At 37.8% G+C, this 23,471-nt stretch overlaps 1 protein-coding gene across 1 annotated transcript in view; it reads left to right on the forward strand.

Annotated features, from left to right (window-relative positions):
- Nucleotides 1–18,068, forward strand: part of colec12 (collectin subfamily member 12) — a 74,757-nt gene extending 56,689 nt beyond the window's left edge. Inside the window, exons 4-10 of the mRNA XM_002934123.5 lie at nt 3,799–3,897; nt 5,749–6,795; nt 9,700–10,203; nt 11,031–11,167; nt 13,920–14,029; nt 15,672–15,817; nt 16,984–18,068. Of these exons, the coding sequence (XP_002934169.1) occupies nt 3,799–3,897; nt 5,749–6,795; nt 9,700–10,203; nt 11,031–11,167; nt 13,920–14,029; nt 15,672–15,817; nt 16,984–17,006 (2,066 nt within the window). The 3' untranslated portion in view covers nt 17,007–18,068. The remainder of the gene's footprint in view (nt 1–3,798; nt 3,898–5,748; nt 6,796–9,699; nt 10,204–11,030; nt 11,168–13,919; nt 14,030–15,671; nt 15,818–16,983) is intronic.
- Nucleotides 18,069–23,471: the final 5,403 nt, after the last annotated feature.

The following is a 23,471-nucleotide window of genomic DNA, read 5'->3' on the forward strand; positions in this document are numbered from 1 at the left end:
AATATGGCCAGTATCGTATTGTGTTTCTTCCACGGAATTAATAGAAGGTCCTGATACAAATAACATTTGGACCATTTCCCATTCTATATATACTTTACCATTATCTAATTTTCATATCCTACTAAAAGCAGGAGAGAAATGGTCATCCTGTCACGGTCGGCACCCAATACCAGAACAAGTGCAAAGCACCCTGGTCTCGGCTCGTGCTTCACCAGTAGCGTGACCGCCTTTGGCTTCGGGAGGAGCCCTCAGCTACTCGGATGCCACCTGGACTTATACGAGAGGTGCAGAGCAGGAGTTCTGGCTAGCAATGGGGCACGACTGTATATAAGTCAGTTAGGCCGAAGATCACGGTACAAATAGGGTTAAACAAGTTCGTAGTCAGGCAGGCTGGGTCGAGGCAGGCTGAAACCAGGGATCGTCAGACAGGCAAGGGTCAACCAGATAATCAAGCAGCGGGGTTAGGCAAAATCGGAGTCAAAAGGTACAAGCCGAGTTCAGGTTACGGATTTCAGAATAGTCAGGAACAGGCCAGGTCAAAACAGGAAAAATACAAACAGGAACAAAGGCACAAAGCACAGGAAGGCACCAGAATCAAATTCTATCACGGGCAATGAATGTAAACAAAAGTCCCTTTAAATAGTTTGAATTTCGCGCCATTGCGCGTGTGCCTTTAAACTGCGGAAATGCGCGCGCGCGCACACTTAGGAAGGAGCCGGCACAGAGGGAGAACGGCGCGGCGGGCGTCCCCGCCGATGGCAGCGCGGTGGGCGTCCCCGCCGCGCTGGTAAGTGTTTCATTACACATCCTTTTGGAAATGAACATTATCCATAAAATACTTTTATCTTCCATTAAAAGTTTTAATAAATGTATTGCTTAAAGAATAAGAAAACTAAAATTACTCTGCACAATCCCAAGAACAATATGACCTTCTCTGTGCATGCAGATTTATTTTGTTTCTCTATTACAGGTAGCTGAACTACAGCTCTTTTACTGACTTCCTTGTCTAGAGTGAAGCTCCTCCTTTTGCTTTCTGAGCACTCCTCTCTACTATGATGACCTCTAAGAGGTGCCTACTGCACATACCTGATTTTACTTGAAGCAGGGGCAGTGAACGTGCCCAGTAGGCACCTCTTTAAGGTCTTCATAGTTAGAGAGAGGAGTGCTCAGAATGCAAAAGGAGGTGTAGCTTCAGCTGCTTATAAAAGAGAAACAAAATAAACCTGCATGCAGGGAGAAAAGTATGATATTCTGGGGCTGCTAGAGTAATTTTAGGGGTTTTTAAAATAAAAGGCTTACTTATTCTTTCAGAGAACTTGAGGGATTAACAATCCAGGTTTATTTATTTGGGATATCATAATTTATATTCAATATATAAGAATTCAAGCTGAAATAGGGCTAAATGGCACATGTTACACAGCAGATTACACATACAATGATGTTCTACAGAGCGTATCTGTCATCTGATGTGTTTTATTCTTTTTCAAATTAAATTGCCTCCTCTGTGGCTACAGTGCAGATTGTTTATATAAACTATAGTTAGTTTTATTTATTTTAAATCACTTTCATTTTTTATGTTACTATACCTTTAATAAAGAACAGATCTTGATTGGAGTCATAAGAAAATCTGATTGATGACTATTTCACAACCTAAATGAATGATCGCTCTGCCTGGGGCACTATGATCTATTTGTCTGACAATAATTGTAGTTCAGTAATTGGGCTGAATGTGAACTAATAAAGAACTGGTGAATTTACAAAGTATTTATAAAAAAAGTTTAGTTTTGTAATCGTGATGGACGAAATTTTTGGTCAGGTTCCATAGCCAAAAAATACCCGTAGACTCCAATGTATTGGAAAAAAGGTTTTTTAAATAATATCTATCCAACTTGATCCCATTAAATAAACTTCTCTTGCTAAGTTGAATGCGTACAGAATTCTAATATAGGTATGGGATCCCTTGTCCAGAAACCTGATATCCAGAAAGCTTCAAATAAGGAAAGCCTGTCTGCCATAGACCTCATTTTAATCAAATAATTCAGATTTTTAAAATTGATTTCCTTTTTCTTTGTAAAAATAAAACAGTGCTTTGTATTTGATCCCTACTAAGATATAATTAATCCTTACTGGATGCAAAATAATCCTATTGGATTTAATTGAGGTTTTATTGATTTCTTAGTAGACTTAAGGTAGGAAGAAAGACCCCTTATCCGGAATACCCTGGGTCCCGAGCATTCTGGATAACGGGTCCTATACCTGTAGTTGGAAAAAGTTTTATACTCAGCATTTTAAATCAGCCTCTGCCATAAAATTACTTTTGAATATATAAAAAAAGTATGTAAATGGCCAAGTGGTTAAAATTACTATGATTAGTATTATTGGTATTTACTGTAAGTAAAACCTCTTGGTAGATAGAGCACAAAGATTTCAACCTTCACAAAATGTACTTATAATGGCACTAACAGAAAGCATACTAAAGGAAAGGCCTTTAAGGAAACAGTGCATTGGTCAAAACGGGAACCAACAAATGGTTTGAAGTGGGAAAATAAATGTATTGCTCTATTTGTATATAAATGTTCCCTGTGCTCCTAGTCACAGTGCTGTTCAGTTTGCTTCACTGCAAATGTCAATCTCTGGTTATTCTTAGTTTTGATGTCCTTATTCTACCCAGCTATTTGGAATGTGGCACACACCTAGCCAAGATCACTGGGAAAGCATTTAAATTACAGCACTGAGCAGCTTATAATGAGTCAGGACTTCTCTTGCTAATATGTATGATGTCTTCTAGGTTTATCCAGGCTAATGCCTTACTACAAAGAAGCCAAACCATAACCTACAGTTACCTAGAAAGGAAAGTGGTTTCTATGTTAGTCCATTGTCCATTGGAATAGGCCCATGTTAGGTGTGAGGGTTGGAGAGCTTGGCAACTATATATTTGTCTGGATTGGTTGTAGCGTGCTACTCAGTGGGAAAAGACTCTTTGCAGCCCCAGATGCATGCTGTAGCATTGTCTAGAGTGCAATAATAAGAATAAACAGTGAAAACAGTGGCCCTCAGGTTACTTCGTGAACTTCGTAACCTTTACCTAAGTAAAGTTTTTACTTTTCACAAAGTACCCGGAATGCCGCTGTTTGAATTGAATTATATACTTGTCTGATTTGATTTCTAACACACCCTGGTAACAGTTTTAAACTGTTTCTGTAGGTTGTTCCAGAGCATACATGTTGAATATATTTTTATTCATGTTGTAGCATTCCTTTTATTTGCAGAAGTACATGAGTAAAATTCCAACTATGAGAATACTTCCATTGTCAGTAATGCATCTTCCCTTTTTATGTTCAATAAATCATGTTTTATTGTTTGTAAACGTGCTTACCATTGCTTATATCTAGATGTTAATGGGAAGCACAATGTATAACCAGGCATCTGCCATGAATGTTCCCCCAATGAAATTTCTCCCTAGAGTACTAGGCACCTGCATGACACTGTTAAACTCTTACCTGGATACTCACATGACTTCTTCTAAACCTGCTGTGCAGGCATAGTCTGACTGTCAGCATCTGGAGCCCTAAGGCTTTAGAATAATACATCAGGTTCACAATGTAGCATTTTCTAGGTATGAAGATGATTAAGTGCCCTGTCCCCCCATGTATAGTAATAGGATATCCTTCCCTGTAGGTTTTTAAAAGCTTAATTCTTCCAAATAGCAATGGAATTGCAAAACATTCTACATTATGCTATATCATAGAAGGTAAGTTCAAAACTTAGAATAATATGTGCTTGTTCTTGATTTTTCAGTTGTAGAAAGAATGGATGGGGTTACTGATGACATGGAACTGTCACACAGGGGCTACTCAAAGCAACTTTCAGATGTGGAAGTGAATTTGAAGAAATTAGGTAAATATGAAGCAAGCAAGATAACAAGTACATATTTGTGCCTTTCTTCATCCCACTATTTATCCCACCAATCTGTACAAGTGAATGGTAATAATAATAGTTACCCTTTCCACTTGGGTTCCTCAGTATTTACCCACTGAATCCCACAACTAGTTTTTTGTTATGATTATTTTGTGTCCTGCTTTATCTAGCACACAGCTGCCCAACAGAAGGCCTGCAGACCAGATGTGGCCCTCCATGGGATCTATATAGTGCTCATACTGCACAAAAGCACAACTGACCTCTTTGTTCAGAACATGTAGAATAATTTGCTTCTATCCTGATACACAATTGTGTACATGCCACTATTACATCTGATCCAGCACATTTACTTTGTGCTCTCCACTTTATTTGGTGCATCTTATTCCCACATCTAATGCCTTCCAGTTATCTATCATGAACATGAATTCACTCCACATTGTGCATTTACCTTACTCATATGAATGAATTAGTATTATACACCACCTTACATTACAATAAAATATTTTTGCCATAAAAGAAACAACATTTTACTCCAAAACTGATAATTATTTTGAAGAGACTACTGTATAGAAAAGGTTGCTGACTTTTCAGGTGAATTTAATTTGTTTAGTATACTTATTTTAAACCACACATAGTAATCTCAGTTATGTCCTTTGTCTAACCAGGTATAGAATAACAATGTAAAACTAGTCCTCTCTAAAAACTGCTAAAATTCTAGCATTAATGTCCCACTTAACCAGTATCTATGTACATACTCTGCAGGGCTGTAAACTATGTATAAACCAAAACATACAAATAACATACAAACAAACTGATTACAGCATACGCATATATGACCCCGCTAACTACAGCATACGCATATAAAGCTAAATATAAATGTAACTATGCTGTTATGCAAGTGAAGAAGGAACAGGTTTTGATTGTGTCATAGAGGTCAGTATAGTGCAAAGATTTAAGAAGGAACACCATTCATTAACGGAAAAACACAGAATGTGTAATGGTGCAAAGTCAAAGGCAAATCATAACAACCTAAGTGGTGGTAGGGCCCACCTTTGGAAATGCCTTGAGATTGAATTCTTCCTACACAGGGTTTACAGTATCAATCAGACCTGTAAATATGTGTACACAATGCAACTCTCTCTCTCTCTTTCTCTCTATCTATCTATGTATATGTGTATATATACACATAAGGGCTGTGGCAAACGGGGAGATTAGTCGCCCCCTTGTCACAGGCAACTAATCTCCCCGAAATTCCATCCCACCGGAGAAAATGTAAATAGCCGGTGGGATGGCATACGTGGAAGTTTCCTCTCAAGGCAACTTCAGTGATTTCGGGAAATTTCGCCGGTGGGATGGCATTTCGGGGAGATTAGTCGCCCGCGAAAAGGGAGATTTGTTGTGGGCGACTAATCTCCCCGTGTGCCGCAGCCCTAAGACAGTGGAAAACATACGTATACAAAAAAAAGCCTGGGTGTTGGTTAAAAATTATGAAGAAAATAACAAGTCTTAGAATAAAAAACAGATGTATTTTTACTGAGAATTTATCATTTTTGGTCCCATAAAATGACCTTTGCCAGCAGAAAAAAAAACAAACGCCAATTTGTATCAATGTCAATGCTTTTCTTTATTAAATTATGACAGTGTGCATCCACAAATTGATATGATTTAATAAAGGAGAACACTGACATTCTATAAATGTATATCTAGAACTGTAGAGCTGAAATCTATTGAAAACTATTGACAATGGAAATCAAAAGAATTATTTTAAATAATAATATAATAATAATATTTTGTTGTTTTCCAAAATTACATTCAGTACTGTGTTTACAGATGATCAAGCGGGATTAAAATCCATCTCTACCAGTAGTGAGCTTTCAAGCGTCAGGTCAGACATTGCCACCATACGCCAGCAACTGCGAGAAATCAGCGAGAAAACAACTCGAAATAAAGACACCTTAGAAAAGTTGCAGGAAGCTGGAGATTTACTAGATGCCAAGCAAAGCCAAATGAAAACTGTGCTGGACAACAACTCTTTAATGATCAATGGTCTCAATCACACTTTACTGGCTTATAATACCTATGTCTCCAGCTTACAGCAGGATACAAACAGCCTACAGACAAGCCTGCAAAACCAAATGCAGTTGAGTAGTGTAATCATCATGAATATCAGTAACCTAAATGTCACCCAGATTCAACAGAGGACTGCCATAAGTGCACTGCAGAGATCTGTTGATGACACGAGTCAAGCTATTCAAAGAATCAAGAATGATTTTCAAAGTTTGCAGCAAGCTGTCCTCCAGACTCGGAAAGACACCGAATGGCTCAAAGACAGAGTACAAAACCTGCAGAATATCGCTGCAAATAATACAGCTTTGGTGAAAGCCAACAACGACACTCTGGAAGACATGAGCAGCCAATTAAATAATCTTGGAACACAAATTGACAACATCACAGTGATTGCACAAAGTAACGAACAAAATCTCAAGGACCTTCAGGATTACCATAAACAGTATGAAAACAGAACCAATTCCAAGATTAGTCTTTTAGAAGAGCGTTTTCAGAAATTTGAAGTAGATATAGTAAGCATTATTAGCAACATTAGTTACACTGCTCTTCATCTAAGGACGCTGACTAGCAACCTCAATGATGTGAGGACAAGCTGTACTGAAATACTTAGTAAGCATACAGATGATCTAGTGAATTTGAACAACTCTCTAAGCAACATGCAGATAGACACAACTTCTCTTAGGATGCAGCAAGATTTAATGAGAATGAGATTAGATAACGAAGTTGCCAATTTATCGATTATTATGGAAGAAATGAAAGTGGTGGATTCAAAGCACGGACAGCTTATCAGGAACTTCACTATTTTACAAGGTGAGTAGTAGTGATGAGCGAATCTGTCCTGGCAAAAAATAAGCGAAATGGCAAAAGCGTCTCACGCCCAAAAACAAATTTTTTTGACTGCTGTAAGAAGCCATATACAGTTTATTTTGGCCTCTGTGTTGTTGAGTTGCCAGGGCCTATTTGGATCCCAGTCCAGGTCTTCTGCAAACACTTTAGTTAGGAATATTGTATTGAGGTGTAATAAATACAGAGCCAATACTCTTGCCACATCAAAAAACTGGTGTTTTTTATTCACTATAATGCATTAAATACTGGGAATAAACATTAACTTGTAAGGGTTTATTTGAATCAGTACAGTGGCAGGTGGGAAGGTTCAGACTATTCCTTCTTGCCAGAGCTGTACCCATGGCTTTGGGAATACAGTACACATTGCCTAGACTGCACTTGATTGGTGATTGGGTGATTGGTACAAAGGTATAAAGTTTGAATTACAAGTTTGCTTGTATCTAACAATATTTCATTAAGCATTAATACATTTGTGTATATCTGGAGAGTGACCTTTCACATTTTTGTCTCCCACACTACTAATGAACAGATTTATCAATTATTCATTAAAACGCCTAATTATTGTTGAGATGTTATAAGGTTGAACATTTGAACATGTTCTAAAGTTTGATTTTATTGAAGTGAATCAGTAATATGTGCTTGGCTCACTAGATTACTAAAAATAGGGATGATACAGCCGCAGTAGAGAACCAAATGTTGCTACAGACCAGTTAGCATCAATTACATCCTACTAGGGGATAGTATACTGACAAATAAAAAGTATTTGTTGGCTTCTCAATAATTTATTAATGATCCTAAAAATAAGTGGCTGGCCAGCTTACTAATCACAGAATTTTGTTAAAACACTATATATTCATATAAAACATCAGTTACATCAAAGAATACTTAGTTCTGATTAAAGAGACCAAAAGAGTCTGTAATGCGCAGAATTATGTTGGTAAAAACCCAAGTCCTTTTTAGGTTGGTAAGCAACAAAATTAATATCAGTTCATATATCTGATAAAATCCATAAAGTTAGGAAGTGGATATACTATGAAGTAATTACTAGTGAGTGTGGCATCCCTTATATAGCATGGTATATATCCACAGGTGACTTTCTTTTATTCCAACACAGCACAGGAGTAAACACAGGTAAAAAGGATCTCTGTGTATTAATTCCAAGCACCAGGCCTCCCTCCCCCGTGTGCCCCAATTTAAGGAAAAGTCTCTTTTCACTCCGCCCCTTGTTGCTCTCACTACTCTGGTTTTATCCACACACCTCACTTGCTTGCTTCTCACTATTGCAAGATGGCCGTATGTTCCACCTCCTTCACTTTGAGCTCATATGACCCAGGATAGTTAATCACTGACTGTTATTTATAAGCTGATTCAGTTCAGGGACATTGATATTTTAAAACAATTTTAAAGTGCAAGTTCGCTGATTTGAGTTTTGCCAATACATTGAAAAGTAGTGGTCTGTGTTTAGCACTTCCTGGGTTGGTGAAGGAGGTAGAACACGCAGCCATCTTGGAATAGAGAGAAGCAAGCATGGGCATCTTGGGGCTGTGAGAGATAAGCAAGTGAGGATACTGGAGCAATCTTTTGCCTCACTTTTATGTAATTTGGAATTTGTGTCATAAAATATATAGAGAGCACAGCAACCAATACTTTCCCATAGTCTCTGTTCCTTGTTCCTTTACTTACCAGGTCCATTTTCTGTCTAATCTGACCCACCCATCACCTCCCACTGTCACTCACTCACTGTACCTTATAATGGCAAATGGCAAAGACTATTCATTATCTGTCTTAACTAAATAGATTTTTTTTTATGAGTTCATATAAAATAACTAATTGCATTACTGCTCTTCTATTTCCCATGCTCTTTTCCTTTCTGCACACTATATTCCCTTTTAATTGATACACTACAGCTGATTATTGTATTTGCAGATTTCAATAATTGTTAGGAGCAGTCATTTTGAAGAAAACATCTCCTAGAAATGGCAGACCCTTCCTTGTAATCATCAGATAAGACCTACGTATAAGAAATTGTTTTGATATGGGCCTTTATGGTGCAACATTTGTTTAAACACAAAATATATGCCCCTTTCACACAGAAGATCATTCATCTTATGCAGTGGTATAACTAGACATTACTTGAACCCCATAAAAAATATTTTATGTTCCCCCTAAATTTGGTGAATATGAACTGTTTTGCATAAATAATGAAGTCTTGCACATGTCCCTTTGAAATGAATGGAATGTCAGGTACGTCAGATGTATTTTAATCTGCTTCTTCTGTTTATGGCCCCTTCTAGGCTCTCTGTATTCTTGGGCACTTTGGCCTGCTGCATCTATATTTGTGTCCCTAGGCCTGCCTGTGTCTTGTGCTGTTTTATAAAAAGAACTAGAATATCAAACTTATGCATGACTGGGCTGCTGTTTCCTGCCAGAAAGAGAGCTTGCATACCTATAAGGAAGTAATTATCTCTGTAATGAGTAGAGAAGGTCCTTAAAATAAGTTAGTAACTTGGCCTATGTATAGACTAAAAACTTAATAAGCTGATAAGGGGCCCTAATAGTTGAGATACAAAAGCAAAACAAACCAAATATATATGTGTATGCATTGCTATATAAATATACATTTATATACATATATATATACATATATATACATTTTTTTTTAATTTTTTAGTGGCTTTCAGTAAAAACTCATAGAGATAAAATAGCAAAAATTGAGGCTGAGAACATTATGCTTAAGAACACTTGGCCTACAGTCTACACTTAGGATAAGATAAGAATCAGTTGAAGGAAACCCGTATGGGTACTCACATAGGTAAACAAATTAAATACTTTATGATAATACTGTTTTCACTGCTGTATCTGTTACAGGACCTCCTGGTCCCAGAGGACCTAAAGGTGAAAGAGGGTCTCAAGGATTTTCTGGGCCTATTGGACCAAAGGGACAGATGGGAGAAAAGGGAGAACCAGGGCCACCTGGTCCTGCAGGTGAAAAAGGGCCACCTGGACCCATTGGCCCTCCAGGAGAAAAGGGTTCAAAAGGCTCAAGAGGTTCACAAGGCAACAAGGGACAGAGAGGGTCTCCAGGAAAACCTGGCGAAGTTGGGCCAAAAGGAGATCCAGGGCCTCAAGGACCGCCTGGAAATAATGGAATACTTGGGCCTTCTGGTCCACCAGGACCACAGGGGGAGAAAGGAGTCAATGGGGAACCTGGAGCCGCAGGAATTAGAGGGGCACCTGGACCTCCAGGATTACCTGGATTACCTGGTATACCTGGACCTAGAGGTCCTCCAGGACCTCCTGGAGATTTGGGAAGTTCTTTAGCATTACACCAGGCTCCTTCAGCGGAAGTTATGCTTGAACCAGTGGTGACTGGTAAGTGAAAAAATAAAATTGTATTTTTTATTCATGTTTATCATGCCACAAGGTAAAGTAAACATTTATGTAAAGAGATATTGGAGGAATGACTTTCTTCTCACTGCAGTAGTTTTTTTCTTTCTATAGTAGGACAATTGGTTATTTTAAAAGGAAATTAAAAAGTACTTAATTTAAGTGATGACTAGGAGATTTTTTTGCTGTCCACTTTTTGGTAGAAGAACCCCGCATTGACCTCTGAAACAGTTCTTTCATTGCCAGCCTGGCCAGTCTATTGGTCTTATATTAGTAACAGAACTAAGCTGAAAAGCATCAAGAGACTTTGTATACAGATGGGCTCCATCGGCTCATTACTTTGTAACCAACCGATCTGCTGTCAGTTTACCTGCATTGCTAAATGCTATTTTTGATGTATTAAGCATCAATAAAAAAATGGGATCTGTTGCCTATCCCTTCACATTGGACACCAAAACTATCATTTGTATCTAAACACACAAGCAAGCACAGATGTAAAGCATTAAGGCATGTGGTGGATCCTCTGGTTTATCATTGGCAATCTGTAAATCTGTGGAATGTAACATGAAAAATACATTTTTTGGGTTAAAACAATCAATGGTATTAGATCATGATGGAGGCAGCTCAGGGCCTGGAATCTGTCTTTTGGGTTCATTTACTAATGTGTAGAAAGGCACAAATTGCAACAAAATGGTTCAAAGCCCCTTGCTGCCCTTTACCTGCATGTCATTCACAAGACATAACTGAAGTCATTTGATTTCCATGATACTGATAAAGTGTAAGCACTTTCCATTTTAATATGCTGTTGGTAGGTTGCCCTCTGGAGTGGAAGAACTTTTCTGATAAATGCTACTACTTCTCAACTGGAAAGGATATATTTGATGATGCCAAACTTATCTGTGAAGAAAAGGGAGCTATGTTAGTTGTGATTGAAACCCAAGCAGAGCAAGTAAGTTAATTCTGCAAATCATATGTATATGATATACATTTAATATACATTCTTGTAATTTAACACTATTAAAATGCTTAGATACAGTCGATACACAACAATGTAAAGCCACAGCCTGTTAGACCACAGCTGTCTTCTACCTTCTCCTCATTCCACATCAAGGCAAGATACTGCCATAGTAGATACAAGGAAAGAGATCAGGACCAGGCAGAAATTCTATGCTTGTGCCATTTATTTAGCACAGGAAATAAATGTCATGCATTTTCTCTCTCAAGCAGGGGGTCTGCAAACTGCACTCTGCCCATTTACAAAGGCTAGATGTGAGATGTGATCAGCAAGAAAAATATACACAAAAGCACTCACCGGTAGACTTGCTGGTGTGCTACACATGCACCACCCCGGGATAGGCCGTCACCTCTCACAATACTAGTCCCAAGCATGGAGCAACAGCCAGTCAATTTAAAAATACAAAAGTCTTTATTATTATTATAGTAAAAGCATCAAAGAAACATAATGGGCTCAACCCCACAACATACCCTGCTTGGCTTGACGCGTTTCGTGGCCCTTAGCCACTTCCTCAGAACCTGTAGATATGAGCTTGTTTTCAGTAATACCCTGATACTGTATCTTGGATCTAAAACAGAAGCAGACCTGTCATCCCTTCTTTATTGTTTAGGAGTCACTTATATTTATACTTTAGGGAAGGGGTAAGAAAAGGGTGCAGTTGGAGTTTGGCTGGGCCTTATTTGTCATGGTCAGTAAATAATGGTGCATGCTGAGTGTGAGTGGGTGGCCAAAAGGTACCTTGATTTGGTTCGGAGATTGATTTATGTGATAGTCTTAAAAAACATTAATCTGCAGAATTGCCTCAATATTTATGCACTTGAGGAAGCCCCTGCACAGAATGAGTGCATGTTTTGCTTAGCATTTGTTCATCTTTTTGTACCCATAGATTTTAATTTAAAACACTTTCATTGAATTTCCAGTGCTGCAGGGGTGTAACTACAGAGGAAGCAGATCCTGCAGTTGCAGGGGGGCCCCGGAGTGTAGGGGGCCCTGTAAGGTCCTAATTAATGAGCAAGTACAATAAATCTTGGTAGAATGTATCAACTTACCAATGTTTTGGTGCCCTAAATTGAATTAGCTATGGGTAGAGATGTAGCGAACCTCACAAAAAAAGTTCGCGAACTTCTGCCAAAAAGTGCGAACTTTGCGAACCCCATAGACTTCAATGAGAAGGCGAACTTTAAAACCTAGAAAAGCCATTTCTGGCCAGAAAACTGATTGTAAAGTTGTTTAAAGGGTGCCACGACCTGGACAGTGACATGCCGGAGGGGGATCAAGGGCAAAAATTTCTCTGAAAATATGTTGTTGACACAGCGTTGCGTTTTGTGCTGTAAAGGGCAGAAATCACACTACATTTCTAAACTTGTGTAATAAACTGCTTTAAAACGTCCAGCGTCTACATGCCAATCAAGTCGTGTAAAGGTTACGGCCGGTTCACACGCAAAGACAAAACGCCGCAGTAGTGGATACGGAATATATTATTGCTGGTGGAAAAACGTCGCTCAGGTGATTTTATTGCAATGCAATGTCACTAATATGTAAGTGTTTGGTGCACTACTATGAACAACAGCAAACAGCATTGAACATGTTAAACAACAGTAAGTTAAATAAAAAAAAAAAATTTAATAATGAAAAAAAAAAGTGATCTCTGGTTGGTGCTGAGGGTGAACTACTAGGAGCAGCACACCAGTCCCCAACACAGCTAGACTAATAGCACTCGGCTCTATAAATTACAGTAGCAAAGTAAAAAAACACAAATAAAAAAAAATTATGTGAATGTGTGGTTGGTGCTGGTGCACTACTATGAACAGCACACCTGTCTCCAACACACACAGACGGAGCTGCAGTACACAATGAAAAGAAGAGTAACAGTAATCAGAAAATAAAAGCAGTCCTTACAAGGACTATTGGGTTACAGCAGATGAGATCAGCAGGACAGCTGCCCACAGCAGCTACATACAGAGCAGTAGAAAGTAGATTACTAGTCAGCAAAGCTACCTAAACTGTCCCTCAAACCCCTGCACAGCTCTCTCCCTATGCTAACTCATCAAGCACACACAGGCAGAATGTAAAATGGCTGCTGGGCTTCGGTTTATATATGGAAGGGAGTGGTCCGGGGGTGGTCCAGGAGGGAGAGCTGCCTGATTGGCTGCCATGTATCTGCTGGCTCTGGGGTGAGAGGTCAAAATTTGGCTCCAGCTAAGGCGAACCCAAAATTGCGAACATCGCTAAAAGTTCGCGAACTTGCGAACACCCGATGTTCGCGGGAATTAGTTCGCCGGCAAACAGTTCGCTACACTTCTAGCTATGGGGCCCAGTAACATCTAGTTACGCCACTGTGTGCTAGTGTGCCTGCATGGCCTTAGCCTAAGAGGAAGAGATCCTCCAAATGCAGCAGGTGAACTGACATTTTCAGTACATTGAGGTCCTGTTATTAATTGATATGCTCAAACATTCTGATCCATAAACTTACAAAGCATTTTCTTTTTTTTTCTCTTGCAAACAATCACTAGAATATAGACAGCAGTCAGTTATTGTGTTATCACAGATTTGTTCCCATATAAGTGTGTAATTTCTAATTATAGTGCTTTACAGGCTACTTCTGTTTTATTTATTCTCTAGGATATATGTTTGTATGCAACAGAAATTTTGGCTAACTAATACATATTTGTCGCTCTTCATACAGCAATTTTTGAAAAAACAAACAAGTGGAAAAGGAAACTTCTGGATAGGCCTCACAGATGCGGAGGAAGAGAGTGTATGGAAATGGCTGGATGGTACCATTCCAAACTACAAGTAAGTTGCACGGGACAGGAGGGACATGAACTAATGATACTGAGTGCAGCTCATGTAGGCTGATATAGTCTTCGTTATTATACAGGTATTTGGTTTAATAACAGTTATGTAGCGAATGTATTCTAAATTGTTTATTGCCTACATAACGTCAATATGAGTGTTTTGCATTAGTTGAGTGTTGATGGTATGCAAATAGAGAAAATAATCTTATAAAGGATTGTAACCTTGCCAGACCAGTATCAGTATAAATTGCTGTTTAATACAAGTATGGGACCTGTTATCCTAAATTCGCGGGACTTGGGATTTTCCGGAAAAGGGGTCTTTTTGTAACTTGGATTTCCATACTTAAGTCTACTAAAAAAAAAAATAAACCCAATTGTTTTGCCTTTAATAAGGATTATCTATATCTTCATTGGGATCAAGTACAAGGTATTGTTTTGTTATTACAGGAAAAAAATAAACATTTTTATTATTTTATTAAAATGGAGTCTATGGGAGAGGACATCCCATATTTCGGAGCTTTCTAGATAACAGGTTTCTGGATAATGGATCCCATACCTGTAATACATTACTGTATATAGTAACATACACTCATTTCTCACAAAGAGCAATTTTAAAACATTTATTATATTAATATATTCATGACTATTTCTTGGCAATGAGTTTACATTACAGTTTGGCTTTCAATTCAAGGAGAAAAAAACACAATGGGCTTATTTGTGCCATTGTTGAAATATTTTCCACACATCCTTAAGGCATGTCTGAACCTATCATTACAGATGACTTCCCCTCTCACATCTAAGATTATACAAGTCACACTTACGTTGATATCATCTTATATCTTCCCCATAATGTGTAGGTTGTTTTCCAAAAAAGGTGAATTGGGAGTTACTGTTTTATTATTGAAGAGAAAAAGGAAATCTTTTTTTTACAAATGTAAATTATTTTATTAAAAAAATGGAGTCTATTGGAGATGAATTTCCTGTAATTTGGACTGGATAATGGATTCTGGACAGATCCCATACCTGTACTGTACCTATAGAACTTTCAATTTTTCATAAATAATTTTCCCACTGGATTTGGGAAATCATCCTTATTAAGATTTACAGTATGTAAACATGTAAATAATCTTGTATTTAATAATATCAGTGGGGCCCTAGCATTCCTTTTTAATTCTGTAACCTTTGTTTGTTAAATAAAGTCTCCTGTTTGTTGTTGTGTTAATGCAAAGTGATGCGTAACTTGCTGGTGCTATTTAAAGAAATGATAATGATGATCTAGTCCACAAAGCAAGATACTTTGTGCATTGCATACACAGCATGCAAGTTGGTTGTCAGGTTGGCTAATTTATACTTTAATAGGTACACCCATAAAATATGAAATATGTAATTTTTTTTGTCTCATTCATCCAAATATGCCTGCTCCCTTAGGGATAATAATCCCTTATCAAAATCTGATTATGGGCCAAAAAAATTATGGCAGTTTTCCAGTCACTTGGTGTAGTGTGGTAACCTTGGAATAAGTGTACTAAGAAAAATCCCTAATAAATCGTTCCCCTGACAGTCATTTGAAAATTTCCACATCCAAAATGTGTAGATATTGCAGTTTGTATTGTTGTTACACACTTTAATATCATTTCCAGAAACTGGAAGGAAGGACAACCTGACAATTGGTCCCATCAAACTGGACCAGGAGAAGATTGCGCTGGGTTAATATATTCGGGCTTGTGGAATGACTTTCACTGTCAAGACTACAATAACTTTATTTGTGAGAAACCTATTGATTTAAGTAAGTAATCTGAACCTCTCTCTGCACTACATTCAGAGACCTAAAGAACTGTATTGTGTGTTACACAGCAATCACAACATAGTATGTTCTATACATAACAGTGGGAGTGTATAGAAACAATATTATTTGACACAGAAGCTTGCACTTAGGCTCAGGTTTTTATTTTTCATTTTGTGAACAAAACAGAAATAAAGACCGAACAGTAAAAAGCAAAAGTTTAAACAAATGAATAAGTCACAAATTAAATTAGCACTCATGTAGCATTTGAGTGTATTTGCCTACTTGTAGTATGTGGCAGTTAAAATACTTAAACAGCAGTGCATCTTGGCAATGTGTATGTAGAGAATTGTGTGGTAGATTAAGCAGTCTGGTAAGGATAATTAAGGGTTGGCGTCTAACCATGGTGGCTATATTTCCTTGAGAGTTATATGTTAGTTTAATCAGGGGCAGCATATTGTTTACTAGCTTCATCCATCCTTTTTTAAAGAGGTTATTATAATTGAAATAGGCAACTCATTTACTCTGGATCCATCCTAGGGGGGAGATTTACTAATCCACGAATGGACCAAAAGCGTCCGAATGCGTTTTTTCGTAATGATCTGTATTTTTTGCGACTTTTCTGTAGCCGTCGTGATTTTTCGTATGTCCTGCGATTTTTTCGCTGCCATTGCGACTTTTTCGTATATTTTCCGCAACTTTTTCGTCGCCATTGCGGAAAAATCGGATTGGTTTTTCCGCTGTTTACTATCGCACGATACGAAAAAATCGAGACGGCGGCGAAAACGTTGCGCAAAATACGATAAAGTCGCAATGGCAAGGAAAAAGTCGCAACAAATACGAAAAATCGCGGCGGCGACGAAAACGTCGCAAAATTTTCGTTTCCAATACGATTTTTTCCCTTTCGGGATTCGTGGATTAGTAAATCTGCCCCTAACTCTCATTTTTCACTGCCTCTCATATGGTGTGCCTGGAGTGTGAGTACCCATTATATATTATTATATATTAAAAAAGCACTATCCCACTGCATTTTTGTGTGGTTCCCATTAAAGTCAGTGGGAAGTAGATGGAGGTGGTCAATTTTACAGAAGCAAAGAATCTACATGTGACATTAGCTTTAAGTCGGCTGGTGCATGGCCACATGTTATTAATAATATTATTATTTACAGCTCAGGTACCTGAAGTCTCATAGCTTCTGAGAGGCCTACGGTGCACAGAATGCCAAGATTAATTGGAAGAACAACCTGTACACCACATAATATTCTGGACAATGGATGATAACATTGCAACAATTTAATGGACCAAAGAGTGATTTGAGGACTACTAGAAATTCAGTGCCAGGATTTCTTTTTTACGCTGCCAAGAACTTTGGAGCAGACTGTGGGTTCAGAGCACTGAGAGAAAGCTACCGATATCTTTGGAAATGTTTCATTCCCTACCTGAAATATATTGACTGCATTTGTTCTATTCCATATGTATGCAGTACTAGCCTTTGGAATTATGAAATATTTCAAGATATTTTTATTCAAATAAGTTTCTCTTGGTAAATTTCAAAATGCCTTATAGAGAATTAAACAATACAGGTATATAATGCAATTGTTTTTATCAGAATATAGTTTTTAAAGCTTTTTAAAACATTGTATTTTTGTACAAAATACTACCATGTTATATTTTTTTTACTCGTATATTGGAATACCGCCACCACAGAAAACAACAATGGTACATACATTATTCATACAGTAATCAACTAGTCAAGGAAGAATGTTAGCAAAAATATGTATTTCTCATAAGCTGACCTTTTTATATTTTCATATTTTCCTCTTTGTCATTGTATGTTATGTTAATATGGTCACTTCCACACAGGTTAAAGCTGTTAGGCCAAGAGCAGAACTTCCATGCTTTAAATGGTGTGTTGTCAAACTGGTTTTCTCTGAAGATCCTGACAGAACCAGAGAACAACATTAGATGCAAGATTCCCATCAGCTTTGTCTCTATGCTGACCAATCATTTAGGTGAGGAACAGAACTTGGACTGACTTCCCATCTTGCTCTTGGTCCTCACTGAACAAGTGGAGATAATGCCAAAGTTACACTTTTAAGATACAGTTTCACCTGTGGAACACTCACTTCCTGCACTTTGCCATTGTCAGCCATTTTTTAATCCTTTGACCCTTTGGAATGAATGTTGAATAGTGTAGTGCTGGAGTTTTCTTTTTACAAAGATGTCAGTAAAAACTACATTCAAACTATAGAAATATTTCTGGATTTGTTTTTGTTTGCTTCAAAATTTGTGTTGTTTTTATTTTACACTGTCTAATGTACAAACTGTACTGATACAGTAACAGATCCATTTTACAGAAACTTCCAAATTACAGGACGGTAATCTCCCAAAGACTCCATTTTAATAAAAGAATTAAAATTTTAATAATAAAACAGTACCTTGTACTTGATCCCAACTGAGATATTATTAATCCTTATTAGAGGCAAAACAATCCTATTGTGCTTATTTAATGCTTAAATTATTTTTAACTAGACTTAACGTATAGAAAGCCAAATTACAGAAAGATTCCTTATCCGGAAAACCCCAGGTTCCAAGCATTCTGGATCCTATGCCTGTATTCACTAAGTGGGGCTGGTTTAATAAGAAAATATAGGTGCTAAATGCCCCAAGATCAGCAGTAACTAATCTGGTCTTGGCTTTTATTTTCTAACATTTGTTAAAAACTAATTACTGATTGGTTTCTATAATCCAGTCTGTTTCTGCAAACATTGCAACTGAAAATTAAATATTTGGCATATAATTTCAATGATACTGTGGTTTAAATATATTGCATTAAATGATGCATAGTGATGAATGGAATTTTTCGCCAGGTTTCACAGTGAAAAAAGGCTCATAGATTCCAATGGCAGCAAAAGAAAGTATGATGAGGTTGCGCAGTATGAAAAAGGCCCTGCAAAGATACACCCTCAATTTATTTTGGGACAGAAACAGACATCACTAGTGATGAATTGAATGCTAACAAACAGAAATGCCCATTTATTTTAAAATGGGGCTGATTATTTTCAGTAAACAGTTATCACTTTTGGGTAAACGAAACAGATCTTTGTAAAGTATTTTGAAATTGACTTATGGTACCTTCCACTCCGCAAGCAGTATGATAGAATAGGCTGAAACTTGTGGCATTTTCATAACTGCATGGCTGCTTGACCCTTCTGTTTACCAGAAGTTAAGTATGATGTGAAACTCCCACTATCTTCCCAGAGACCTAGGTTAGATCATGTAAGTGTCACACACTGTTACACTGGGCCCTGTGACTGCTTAAAAGACAAGAAGTAATACTGTGATCCCAATTAATGACTAGAATGGCAGCAAGTAAAATAACAACCAGATAGCTGCCCAGGTGTCAGGTCAGATGCAAAGCAAGGCAAAGTTCAAGTAACAGGGACGTGACAGGCAAGGTAAAATCCAGATTACAGGTCAGTGGTCAGACCACGGAATGAAGAGGTACAGAGCAGGAACAATATCAGTAAGATCCAAGATCCAGATAGACATGAAGCAAGATAATTAGGCTCTCCAAGGGGGTGGTTATAAAGGCCCTTTAGGGCTCTGGCACACGGGGAGATTAGTCACCCGCGACAAAACTCCCTGTTCGCGGGCGACTAATCTCTTACATGTTCGCCGGTGGGATGGCGGGTCATGGCAACTCGGGGAGATTAGTCGCCCGCGAACAGGGAGTTTTGTCGCAGGCGACTAATCTCCCCGTGTGCCAGAGCCCTTATTAGAGAATTATAACCAGCTGATGTAAACAAGGTCACAAGCAATGCAAGTAAAGGTGTTAGTAGATAGATGCTATCAGGGTTAATGCTAAACTCAGCACTCGTCAGTTACCATAAGGACTATGCTTAGTCATGTGCTTCTGAGCTTGATTCTTTAACCACGCAGTAATGAATACATGTATCATAAGGAAACATTATGATAAAGCATGTTGTTTCTATGCCCCATCATTTCTTTATTTCAAAGGTTAGTAATAGTATTATTATTCACAAACTCATACATGACAATACCAACTTTAAACAAGTTTTGTATTTTTTATCTATAGGTGTATGCTGGCCCACTGATCCTTACTATGGATCTTTATACTGTGGATTTGCAGTCCATGTAGGGATCAGGCAGGTTTTAAAATGACATCTACTGATTCACCACGTTGACCAGTGCATGGTACATCAGCAGATGTATGTGTCTCTATGTGTAAAAGAGATATAGGAACTGTATAACACACTGCTTCTCTCTGTGTCTTACATGAAGCACAAATGTCTTGCTGCTTGCATGCTGTGGGCTATGGCATCTTGTACATGGAAAATGAATGGGAAACAGTAACTCGACCTGTGATTCTGTTTTCTCTGCTGTAAAAGAGAATAGCACAGCACTATTTATGTTTGTACATAAAATTGCAACTATAAGAAGGCTAATGAGGTCAGGACATGTAATCAATCAGTGCATACTGCACATAACTGTTCCTCAGTTCTCAAATACCTCTCTGACTTCAATGGGTATGAGCTCTGCAACTGTACAACAGCTGGATTGCAGCTGGACAGTTTTGACAAGACTGGAACTGCTTTCTGTGCTGCAGAGCAACTTTACCAAGGAAACCTAAAGGCATCGGAATGTATATTTTCCTTGGCACAGGCACAATTTGCCTACACAATCATACTGACTAAAATGGATATAAAAATGGAAAAGGGCAGCAATATAAGGTTGGTCCAGTCTGTCTTTCAGACAGTATTCAGTTTTCAGAACTAGATAACTTTTTCATGTACTTGTGACACATGATAAGTTGTGTCAAATGGAAGGAGAAGCAGTTAAACAACAGCCATAGTGAACAAAAACAGTTTTTATTAAGGTGAAGACACACGGAGCTACTAGTAGCAGCTACTTGTCATGGCTACTAAATACCAGAAAATCCCTTGCCTTAGACAATACTGAGATTTGCCTCTTCTAAAAAACATGTAGAGATCAGTAAATGATCAGCATTAACTATTTTTGTAGCTGTGACAAATGGCTGCTACTAGTAGCTCTGTGTGTCTTCACCTTAATAAAAACTGTTTTTGTTCACTATGGCTGTTGTCTAACAGCTTCTCCTTTGCAAAGTTCCATCTGACACAGCTTCTACCTTTTGCTATACAATGTGCTGAAAGTCACTCTGATTGTTATGCTACATATTTCATGAGCAGCTTTATAACATGTATTCTATACCTAATACTAAAAAGTGAGTAGTTCAAAAATAAGAATGAATAATACAATTATCAGTGAGGACATTATACAATTCAATGAAGCATATGGATGTGTGAGTACATGGGGCAGCTGGGAGTTCTAGCTCTAATCTTAGGTAGGGATTCATTAACATTTGGATTTTTGTGGTTTTATAGTTTTTTTGACTTTTAGTTTTTTTTAAACCATGACTAAACTCACTTCCACGAATGTCAGTCATTTATATTTATCAACAGATCCGATTTGAAACAGCACAAAGGAAAAAAAAGTTACAGAAAGAATGCAAGAAACTTGACTTTTTCGATTTGTCACACAAAAACTTTTTTGTATTTGTGTAAAAAAAAAAAACCCTCTAAAAACACAAAGCAAAAAAAGATCTTCCAATTGTAAAAGTGACATCTGCCATTGACTTCTACACAATCCCGACAGGTTTTGGAGTATTTTGTATTTGCATTTCTCACGGTTTTGTCATATAATAAATCTCAGCATGATAACGTTTTTTTTCTGAAAAAAAAATAGATTTGGTGTCAAAAACCCAAATCGAAAAAATTCAGATTTCAGGTCCTTGAGATTTTATGGGCTACAGATGGGGAAAGCTAACTGCAGAATACACTCCCAATCTATCAGGCTTCTGTGATAGCTCTGTTGTGTTCTGCCCATAACAAAAGAGAATATTGAGAATTTTTGTGGTTGGATGTTCTGTTCTGTGGTATTGGCCATTGCTGTATTCCCAGAATAACTTCACACACATCTGAAAAACAAATAAACAGTTGGAATTTAATGGTCTGTAATGTTCACATGGCACATGTATCATCAGCCTTCTGTTTCTTTGCTCCTTATTCTCTTACAGAATTCACAGCATCACAAGTCAGAAGTTTTTGGCTGATATGCTCAATTTCTTTGTTTGAGGCTATAGGCAAGAGGCGAGCCTGAGGGATTATTCTACATTTCTTTCAAATGGACTATTTTAAGGTACATTTACTGAGTAGATCAAACAATTTTATTGTAAAAAAAAAAAAAAAAGCAGTTGGGAAGAGAAAAACCTTGCCCCGGTCTGGTTTACAGGTCATTTTGCCTCCAATAAGAAATAATTATATCTTAGTTGAAAAAAACTTGAGTACAAGGCACTATTTTATTATCATAAAAAAGGAAATTGTTTTTAAAAATGGAGTCTGTGGCCCTTTCTGTGATTTGAAACTTTCCAGATAAGGGATTCTTTTATTATAAAAGATTTTATACAAACTTTACCTCCTTATTTAATTTCACAGTTTTCCGTAGGATACTATTAAGTTTTCATATTATAAACCTTGAGATGTGTTTAATAAATCAAACTGAATCTGGCTCTAAACATAAAGACTATATGCAAATTATTGTAGAATATTGCTGCCTGCAGTCTAAGGGTAACGCCCAGTGTCGGACGGAGATGACAGGGGCCCGCCAGAAAACCCTGGACCATGGGCCCACTCTCAGAACTTTAATTCCTCTACTCATCCCTTAAACTCTTTATTATTCTAGTCTCTTTTCTCTACAAACTATACTCTATTCTTCCATCTATCACGCTTTCTTGTGCCCATACAGAAATAGGGAATGACCATCAAATTGGCTAAATAGAAGCAAAAGGGCCCATTGATGCCTAGGCCCACCGTGAGTTTCCCTGGTATCCTGGTGGGCTAGTCTAACACTGGTAACGCCACATGGGGCTGATCCTCACCAAGTGGAAAAATGAGTATCAGCCCCTCCACTCTAAAAAATCTTTAAGTTGCACAGTGCCCCGTGTGGCATTACCCTAATTGTTTCTCCTTTACAGTTTAATTTAGTCCATTAAATGGGATCTCCACCAAGGGGTCTTCACTTTCCAAACAGACCCAGATGTATAACAAATGCAAAAACAAAAGATTATATGAATTATTTACCAGTGTAGACCTGAAAAAAGCAGACATTGCTTTTCTATTCTGCAAATATACAGTATCAGTGGTAAACAAGAACTAGAGCAGCATTTATTTAATGTCTTTTGTTTATACATTTCAAGGGTCATTTACCTAACTGAGACACTTTTTCACTTTAAACATTTGCAGCTCTTTATAAACTGCCGCAGATTTCTGTACCCCGTTTCAGAGAGCTAAGAGTTGCCATTTTCTCCGCTAGTAAAGCACTGAGTGCATTAGTTAGATCTGTACTGGTTAGGGGTGGGAGGTGGGGAGACACATTTGTCTGCCACCCCTTAGAGCGTTAGAACTTTGAATAAAAAGCAACTGAAATCACAACTTGAGATTACCAGAAAGCAAGTGGAATACCCCGATATCAAAGTTTTATTGGCTTCAACACATGGTGCTATACTTGGTGCAATGATCAGGTGCAGATAGGGGGCCTGACTTGTGGTGGATAAAAA

The sequence above is a fragment of the Xenopus tropicalis genome, chromosome 6 (genome assembly GCF_000004195.4).
Source record: "Xenopus tropicalis strain Nigerian chromosome 6, UCB_Xtro_10.0, whole genome shotgun sequence".
Classification (NCBI taxonomy): Eukaryota; Metazoa; Chordata; class Amphibia; order Anura; family Pipidae; genus Xenopus; species Xenopus tropicalis.